The following is a 10,189-nucleotide window of genomic DNA, read 5'->3' as shown; positions in this document are numbered from 1 at the left end:
GGCCGCCCGGGGGACGTCCCCTACGATCAGTCTCACTGGGGCAGGCGTCGTGAGGAGGACACGCGAAGGCGCCGCGAGGCGCGGTTGGACAGGCGTCGGCGCAAGGCGTTGGCGAACGCGCAGTCCGATCTCATTGCAGCAAGTGGCCAGTCGTTCTTCACGGCGAACGATGATCGGTGGTTGGACATCTGGCTGGATACCTCAGACGACACCGCCGAGGAGAATAATGGTGATGATAGTGATGATAGCGACTTGGAGTAGTTTTCTATCTATGTATGCCGTAGTAGTTTCTATCTATCTATCTATGCCGTAGTAGTATCTATCTATCTATCTATGTCAAACTATCTATCTATCTATGCCGTTGCACCGATGTAAAATATCTTTATATCTTTTTTTTATCTATGTAATTTTAATTTAAAAAATATGTCGTTGCACCGATGTAGAATGAGCGCGCGCTGCATTTTACGGCGCCTGCTGGAGCTGCGCGCGCGCGCGGCTTTTCAACGCGGTTGTTGGAGCAAACGCTGCGCGCCGCGCCAAACCAGGCGATGGACGCGCGCCAAATCCGTTTTTACCGCGCGGCGCGTTGGGCGCCTGTTGGAGATGCTCTTATGAACGCACACACGCACACCCTACCCCTATGAACACTTTCGAGAGACTGAGCCGGCATATCATTTTGAGATTTTACGAAGTTACCGTAGGCGACTCGTAGTCGACGGGAACATCTCCTCCCACTGAAAGTGTATCGCCGAATTCTTGAAATAAATCCAGGATAAATGCGAGCACCAGGATTTGAACCCTGGTGGGTTGAGATACCACTGTCCATCTAACCATCTCAAGCAAAGATTGGTTCGCATGAGTGAGAACTATCTAGATAGTGATTTTTCTGCACTGAGATGTGTTCCGTCGCTATTGTGAGATCCGTGCCACCCATGTTTTCTAGAAGAATATTGATAAATTCTGTGGTGTTTCAAATTATTGTAAGATATTTTGTTACCTTTTCCCGTTATTTCAAAGAGTATCATGATGTTTCATTGTGTACCAGCGAATTCATTTTGCAACAAGTGCACTTTTTTGCTGGTAGACAACAAAACATTAAACTTTTAAATGAGAAAAAAAAGACCCAATAAAACATTATGTAATATATCGTGACCACATATATTTTGTCTCAGACTAGAAATGTGGCATGAATGCCAAACCGGTGAAACAATGTGGATGCATGCATGGAATATTTTGTGCATGGTAGAACGTCATTTCTAGAACTATCTATCATATGCACAAGAATATGAGGACTAGAAGATATTGAACCCGATCTTTCTTCCATGTAACAACTTTATAAACTAGATGATACCCCGCACGTTGTTGTGAGAATATTTTATAACATATTTCAATGTAATTCGTTGTATGAAACATGAATATGAGAAGTAATAATATAAAAAGCTAAAACTAAAACTACATATAATTTATTATGTTTGATTTCTATATAGTTGTAAAATGTTTATTAAATATATATAGCATAATAAATTGAAAAACCTCATGTATGTTTGCATGTTAAGATGGGTCTTTTTCCATGCATGCCATGATGAAGTGGCATGCTTGCATCTTGAGAGAGATATGATAGTGGGTGTGAGCCTTTTTCTCATGCATATTATGCGATGATGTGGCATCTTTGCACGTTGAGAGAAATAGTTAGTGGGAGCTAGCTATTTAGATACAGAAGATTTACTAGAAGGCACCATAGAGATAAAAAATCTCATGGAATTTTTATCTTTTTTCAGGCAAATGGAGTTTTTATCCTGTTTGTCTATTAGATCGATTTTGAGGATCTAATAGATGGGCTTGATGTTAAATTTGTTCTTTGTAGTGCCTAGGTTTGTTAATTATGAGCCTACACTTTTAGGGCTATTATTGGGTTCAAAATTTGAAAATCTTGGTCAAAACGTCACAAGGCCTTCTCGATCTCTAGCCACTCTCGTTGGAACCACAAAAGCATGACACCAGCGATGAATGCAAACTTGATGGCCCCTTTTACGTCCGAGGAGGTTTAAAAAGCTCTCTTTCAAATGTACCCAACGAAGGCTCCTAGCCCGGACGGGCTGCTCACTTCTTCCAACAGCACTGGGAGCTATGTGGTGCTGAGTCACTGATGTGGTTTTTCGCATTATTCAAGGCGAGGAGAGCCCTGAGGTAATTAATGAGAAAATCTTAGTATTGATTCCAAAGGTAAAAGACTCGACATAGTTATCTCAATTCCGGCCCATAAGTCTGTGCAACGTCTTATATAAGATTGCTTCCAAGGTTTTATCTAACAGACTAAAGCAGATCTTACCTAACATTATTTCTGAGGAACAGTTAGTGTTTGTCCCAGGTAGACTGATTACAGACAACAACATCACTGCATATGAATGTCTGCATTTCATGAAGAGGAACAAGGCCCAAAAATAATTTTTGTGCAGTGAAACTAGACATGATGAAAGCATATGACCATGTTGAATGGGAATATCTGGAGGCTATAATGGTCAAACTGGGATATGCACCATCATGGGTGGCATTAATCATGAGGATGGTTAGTTCTATCAATTTTTTTGTCCTTTTCAAATGTGGTAAACTAGAAGAGTTCAGATCATCCAGAGGAATCAGTCATGGAGACCCAATTTCTCCATACATGTTTCTGCTTGAAGCCCAGGTCATTACGTGCCTCTTAATAACTAAATATGAATCATCGCACCTCAATGGAATACGAGTGGCTCCACCGGCTTCGCCCGTAAGCCATTTCTCTTCGCGGATGATAGCCTGTTGTTTGTCAAAGCCAGTTCTTTTGGAGCAAATGAGGTGTCTTCTTTAATGGATAGTTACTGCAATGCTTTTAGTCAGAGAATAAACTTGTCCAAGTCTTCTGTTTTCTTCAGTAAGGGGTGCCCAAACACACTAAGTGATGAGGTGAAGAATGCTTTAAACATCATAGATGAGTCCCTCTCTGAAATGTATTTGGGTATGCCCTCTGATGTTGGTGGTAGAAAAAACAGTGCTTTCAAGTTTCTGAAAGACAGGGTATGGAGCAAGATCAAAGGATGGATGGAAAAACTCCTTTCTACAGGAGGAAAGCAGGTCTTAATTAAATTGGTTGCACAAGTTGTTTGGGTTTACTCGATGTCGTGTTTTAAACTCCCTCGTGGTCTATGTGAACACATCAATTCTTTGATTCGCAAATTTTGGGGGGCCAGCAAGGAAGGACAGAGAAAGCCTAGCTGGGTATCTTGGAGCACATTGACGATGCCCAAATTCTGTGGAGGGTTGGGTTTTCAAGACATTAAACTGTTTAATATGGCTATCCTAGCTAGGCAAGCCTCGAGGGTCTTAATGAAACCCGAATCACTTACTGCAAGAGTTCTTAGAGCAAAATACTATAGTTTTGGTGATTTTTTGAATGCTGGGGAGGAGGACAAAGTACAAGCATCTATGGGTTTCAGTTAAAAGATCCTGGGTACGGAGCCGGCAGGATAAGTGTGCAGAATTTCTTTTCAGTTCCGTGGCAGCGGGATTTGGTGGGCACACATGGTTGGTGCTAAACATAGGGGGGTTGTGGATCGTTGGATTACTTTACTGGACGGTGCAGATACTTTGGATCTCCGCCCTTCGTGCTTTTACAGGAGTAGTAGATGTCAATCTATCGCTGCAATTGGCCGACCTAAATAAAAACAATGACAACAACATGATCAAAGACAGGGGAAGAGAAGCACCACGCAGGAGAACCCGCAGGACACCATAACCTAGTCACTGTTGAAGTATTGCATTCCATCGTTGATTCAGTTGTGCACAAGTATCTCATGAGTGGGGACTATCTCGAGAGTGATTTTTCTACATTGAGATGTGCTTTGTCGTTATTTGAGATTCATGCACATTTTCAGTTTTTTTATAGATTTTGTATTGATTCAAACTTATTATATAATGTTTGTTAAAAAATACTATTTCAAAGTGTATCATATATTTCATTTTGTACCAACAAATTTACTTTGAAACAAGCTTATTTTATTTTTTAGTACTACACATCAAAGGTGTCTCTTATTCCGCACATGACGCGGTGCCATTCCACTAGCGCTTTCTGTCGCCAGTTTGGAGACGTAATACATCGACTCAATACAGTAGGTGCATGCGACCTTTTTTATGATTTTTATCTGTTTTTTCATTATTCCACGTCCGTTTTCTTCGGGGTTTTAGGTTTTTCTACGGTTTCCTTCACATTTTCCTTTTTCCTTTTTCCTTTTTTTTCTTACAACGATTTTCTTTTGTTTCTTTCATTGGTTTTCTTCTCCATTTTTTTTCTTTTCTTTTTTCTTTTTTAACACATCTCTAATTTTTCACACATTATAAATATTTTGTATACATCAAGCAATTAATTTACAAGTTTAATATTTTTTAAATACACCATTAGTCTTTTTTTAAATTTATTTTTTGATTCCTATTTCTTTTCATATACGTTGTATATTTTTGGTATACATATGAAAATATTATTTTATGCAAGTTCAACATTCTTTTCAAGTATATCTTTGATGCCTATTTTTTCATAAATATTGTTGATTTTTGTTATAAATATAAAAAGTTTTTAGATATGTTTAGCATATTTCAAATACATCATTCAGCCAAATATGTGTTTTGATGTATATTATTTTCATTCACATTGTACATTATTGGTATAGTATAAAAAAGAATTCATGCGCATTAAATAGGTCAGAAATACATGATTAAAAATAATCAAATAAATGGTTTGTGGATTGTTTCAAATACGTGTTAAAATGTTTTCAAATACGCATTAAATCCTTTTGAATGATACATTGTATAATAATATTTTTTAAATATTAAAAACACATTTCGAAATGTCAAATAATTAAAAATGTAACGTACATTTTTCGAATGATCCGATACATTTTCTCTGAATTACACGAACCTTATTTTATATTGTATAATCTTCTCTATAATGTAAAGAACATCTTTAATGTCATACACATGTTTTAGTGCTATAAATATTCATTTGTAGTTACTCTCATAAAAGAAATACACCGTGTTAATATTTTTCAAATTGGTGTTTTTTTACCACTTTTATGTGAATATAAGTTTTGGTTTATATGTGTTTAGATTCTTTTTCAAAATATGTGCAAAAAAAGAAAACTAACCTACAGAATCCTACTTGGGCCAGCCAAGCAAGACACTCGATGTAGGCGAGTGCCTGCTTGTTCTTGTGAAAGGCGATCATAGCCACGCCAGCGTCATGCCACCAAAAGCTTGCACGCTACAAAGGTAATATGTCTGTCACATGTAATAGAGGACTTTCTGGTTAGGCAACTTTCGAAAAGATTTTGATTTTTCTCTTTTTTTGTGTTTCTTTAAGGTTTTTATGGGTTTTTTACTTTGTATGTTTTTTACATGTTTTAATTCGCAACCATTATTCAAATTTAAAATATTATATTACTTTGCAAAAATTATTTTGAAATTTGGGGAAATTTATAATCCTTGAACTTTTTAAATTCATGATTTTTCTAGAACATTCTTGAGTAATTCTTAAAACTCAAGAATTTTTTAAAAATTGATACTAATATTTATAAGTTTTAACATATTTTAAATTTTAATTAAATTTTTATTCCATGAATATTCTTTAAAAATAGCATAATACATAAAATTTGTGAACTTTTTATGAATTTACTAATGTTCATTAAGTTTCATTAATAATTATATAGAATTTTTAAGAAAATTCAAATATTTGATCATTTTCTGATATTTACAAAGACCCAAAAATAGGACATGGTCCTGGTAGCAAGCTTGGTGGTGAATTACTACAGCACTTGACCTAGAGAAAAAAATAGTTTGGACTGGGAGTAATTGGGATGGGCTGGCGAACCCGGACAACATGGTACACGCGTCCTTTCTTTTCCGCGCATGTATCAGGGACCAACTAATTAAAGGGCACTACCTCCGTTTTGATTTATTAGTCCCCCTTGTATTTTGGTTTATATTTTGACCATGATTTTAACGAATAAAATATAAGTTATATGTAGCAAAAATAATATCACTGGGAACTATATTCAAATAAGAATCCAATAATATAATTTTTTGTAACATGCATTGTCATTTTGCTAGTAAAATATATGGTCAAATTTTAACTCAAACTACAATGAAGATTAATAAAACAGGACAGAGGTAGTACCCTCTAGGGGCAAGCAAGAGATCACTTTTGGTACGCTGGAAGCACGCCAATTGATGTAGGCAGCTGCCGTCATGTGTCGTACGCTAGACTGTCCCTTGGGATTTTGGTTTTTTTTACATATAATTTTTTGGATCTGCCGTCATGTGCCAACACCCCCTGGATAGCCTCCTACAACCACGACAGTCCCGATGTTGTAAAATATAAGTTATATGTAGCAAAAATAATATCACTGGGAACTATATTCAAATAAGAATCCAATAATATAATTTTTTGTAACATGCATTGTCATTTTGCTAGTAAAATATATGGTCAAATTTTAACTCAAACTACAATGAAGATTAATAAAACAGGACAGAGGTAGTACCCTCTAGGGGCAAGCAAGAGATCACTTTTGGTACGCTGGAAGCACGCCAATTGATGTAGGCAGCTGCCGTCATGTGTCGTACGCTAGACTGTCCCTTGGGATTTTGGTTTTTTTTACATATAATTTTTTGGATCTGCCGTCATGTGCCAACACCCCCTGGATAGCCTCCTACAACCACGACAGTCCCGATGTTGTAGCATGACGTCTGTAGGAAGCTGTTTGTTGACTGTAGCAGATGTATTAGTGCGATGCTTAATTGCTTTGCTTATAGCCTGTAGCCTGTAGAGATGTAGGCATGCCGAAGATGTACTAGTGCAGTGCTTGTATCCTATAGCATGTCAGTTTGCTTATATCCTGAAGCTGTAGGCAGTAACAGATTGTACTAGTGCAATTCTTGCCCACATAGTCATGTTAGTGAAATTCCTGTCAGTTTGCTTGGCATTTGGCAAAAAATAAGCCTTCTCTGCTACTGTGAAAAATTTCTGTGACTAGTTCAGTTATGCATTGTTAAAACTAGGTCAAAACATGTATTGATCAGTAACCTTTTGACTTAAAGGAAGTGGTCTGCAACAACATTGTCCGGTTTTGAGATCAATGCCATAAGCAAAAAGTCAGTATGAAAGGTTCCCCTGAACATCTACAAAATGAAGTGACTAGATCCGTTATGTGTTGAAACTTTCTGAGTTACGTGGTCGAAGCAAATACTGTTCAGTAAAGCTTCTGAACTACGAGAAGTGGCTTGCGATGTCTTTGTTCAGTTTTGAAATCAGACATACTTGCTATTTGTCCATCTCTAGTCGCCGCTGCAGCCTGCAGCAGAATATTTCAGTTATACATGAGATAGATCAGATTGGGGAAGTACAAGCATGGGGCACTTGTTGGTGCTTGTCTGGTTCGTGTTAACATGGGAGTAGAAGAATAAACGGAAATAAGTAATTTCATGTGTTCAGTATTTTTTTGGCAAATGCATGCATAGTTTCAGTTAGTGCAAACTGACTTACAAAGAGAGGTATGGTTGTGTTCTTTTTGGGCGTACTAAATCCCCCGGGGCTCATATGCATTTGAATGTTATTGATTGGATCCATACTTCTGCACATGTAGCTACACAATTAGCCTTGCAAAATACACTATGTATACACAAGGACTGAATTTGTCGGTTGTTTTACCTCAAAGTTTTGATGCCCACGTGTCTCTGATTGCAAGGGGTACTTGCTACTTGTCCGTGTCTAGTCGCCGCTGCAGCAGAATATTTCAGTTATACATGAGATGGATCAGATCGGGGAAGTACAAGCATGGGGCACTTGTTGGTGCTTATCTGGTTTGTGTTAAGTGTTAACATGGGAGTAGAGGAGCACGTAAAGGATTGGGATGCTACCTGCATGGGGGCGGCCGGGTGGGTGCCGGTGCACGTTAGGATCAAATCGATCGAAATTAGAGGTACCTGCAGTTCGGCGGTGGCGGCGGCGCACGACGCATACAGAAGTTGGGGTATTGTTGCAAAATTAAGTTGTTGGTTTTAGTCGGAGGGTGGGCGTGTTAGTGTAAAATTACCACAAACTCTGATAATTCATACGATTAAGATCGTGGGGATGAAAAGAAAGGGGATACATGGACACACAAATAGTTGGGATTCACGAGATATGTTGCCCACTTTCTCGTTCCGTTGTCACGCAAAGTAGCAGTGCGGTAGTTTCCTTGTGGTAGGCTGCCGTTCGGGTGTTCCTTTTTCTCTTTGTTTTTTCTTGTTGTTTTTCTCTTTTTCGTTTTTTGTTTTTGAATTACGGAACCGTTTGTGTAGGTCATGGATACTTTTGAAATGTGGAAACGTTCCTCAAAACTTTAAACTTTTTTTAATTTGGCACATTGTTCCAATTCATGAACATCTTTTTAAAGATCATGAACATTTTTTGAAATATGGGAACAAGGTTTGAAATTTGAAACATTTTTAGAATTTTGCGATTTTAATATAATCAAGGAATAAGTTTTAAAATCTGAGAAAAAAATCATATATAATATTTTATCAAATTCATAAAGTTTTTTAATCTGTGAACAGTTTTAGAACTCATGAAAACTTTCTTGAAATACGAGAACATTTTGAAATATGTGACCATTTTTTTATATTTTGAATATTTTTTCACATTCACGAATTTTTTAAAAATCTGGAAAGAATTAAATCTGAGAACATTTTTTAGTCATCATGAGTAAATTTTGAAATTTGCAAACATTTTTTTGGAGTATTTAACTTTTTTCCAGACTTATGCTCGCTTTTCTAGGATTTGAAATGTTTTTTCAAAATCATAAATATTTTTTAATCCAAAAACATATTTTCCTTAGGTAGCTTGCATTCAGATTATTTGGTTTGAATATAGAGAACTCGGATATGTTTGGAAGGTTGCATAAGCAATCTAGTTATTTCGGTACTACAAGTAAATCAGAGGGAGTAATACCGGTATGTTTTTTAAAAGACTAATATCGGTACTGCTACTACTAAATCAGCGATAAGTAATGTGGTTTGTAGGGAGCAATATTTATTTCAAACGGCGTTCAAATTGGTGGGCCAATAGGCAGTTTAGTAGTGTTTTTTTTATGATGATACATGTCTTTTTATATCGTGAAGAATATAATACAATTCAAGTAAATATTGACCTGACAAAACTGTAAAAATAGTAGAACGCTTGACTTTATAAAAGGAAACACTAGTCAAGAAAGAAAATTAGAATGAAGAATCTTTTGAGCTTGTCACCAACATTCGTCTTCTAACTCCGGCATAACCAGAGCAGCATCAACGAATAAAGAAGACAAATCATCTTTTCACCTGAGCTCGACGCGGCTACATCGCTGATATGTCATCCACATGTTAGAACACGCCATGAAACTCCTCAAAATCCATGAACCACAAACCCAGAACATGATCCACCATCTTCTTCAAATTGGTGGGCCCATAAGTATTAATCTCGTTACTGGCCGTAGCAGTGCAGTGTTGGCAAAAAAGAGGAACCATCAGTCCAGTCTGAATACAGAAGAAAACCCTGCAAAAAAATATAACACAGAAGAAATACCAGGGAGGGAGGGAGGGAGCAAAGGAAAGGTGAATGAACCACTCGGGCGAAGGCTAGAACATCTCAAAACCCCACCACTAATAAACAATTCAGCGGTCGTATTCGAAGCATTTCTTGCTCGCAATTCGCAAAGTTGCTGCGAATGCTCTCCGGTTACACTCGCACGCAAGATGTCCATAAAGTTGCATCCAAGTGGGCAAGCAAAAATCAACTCTTAATCAGATCGCAAAATTTGGGCATCAATCAATCAACCGCAATTCTTATCGCGTAAAGAATAGTAGTGCTGGTGGTACAATCGGTCTTCTCTTGCACACATCATCTGTCTACTCTAATCAGGAGGAAAAAGAATAGAAGAAAAAAATTAAAATCGCTAGCTTTGGCGCACAGCTCGTCCCGCGATCCGGCTCCGGTGGATCCGTCCTAGAAGAGCCGCAGCTCTGGGAGCTTCGCCGGCAAAGGTGCCGGCGCTGGCACGCGCGGCACGACCCGAGGCGCGTTCGCGGCCCTGGGCCCGCTGTAGGACTCGACGGGGGAGCTGGCGCTGCAGGCGGGGCCGGGGGGAGCCGG

The 10,189-nt window shown here is 38.1% G+C and overlaps 1 protein-coding gene and 1 long non-coding RNA gene across 2 annotated transcripts; both read right to left on the bottom strand.

The window, feature by feature from the left end:
• Positions 1–7,564: 7,564 nt before the first annotated feature.
• LOC125531971 lies at positions 7,565–7,974 on the bottom strand. The gene is made up of 3 exons (XR_007293654.1): positions 7,939–7,974; positions 7,730–7,799; positions 7,565–7,652 (listed from the first exon to the last, which is right to left on the bottom strand). It is a non-coding gene; the product is annotated as an uncharacterized LOC125531971 (long non-coding RNA).
• Positions 7,975–9,853: 1,879 nt separating this feature from the next.
• LOC125531972 (ethylene-responsive transcription factor 3-like) lies at positions 9,854–10,182 on the bottom strand (the record flags this gene model as incomplete). The annotated part of the gene is given in 1 exon segment (XM_048696162.1): positions 9,854–10,182. A coding segment is annotated over 1 exon segment (140 nt), but the record flags the coding sequence as incomplete, so codon positions are not given.
• Positions 10,183–10,189: the final 7 nt, after the last annotated feature.

The sequence above is a fragment of the Triticum urartu genome, unplaced genomic scaffold, assembly GCF_003073215.2.
Source record: "Triticum urartu cultivar G1812 unplaced genomic scaffold, Tu2.1 TuUngrouped_contig_8607, whole genome shotgun sequence".
Classification (NCBI taxonomy): Eukaryota; Viridiplantae; Streptophyta; class Magnoliopsida; order Poales; family Poaceae; genus Triticum; species Triticum urartu.
This window is presented reverse-complemented; position numbering and strand designations above follow the sequence as displayed.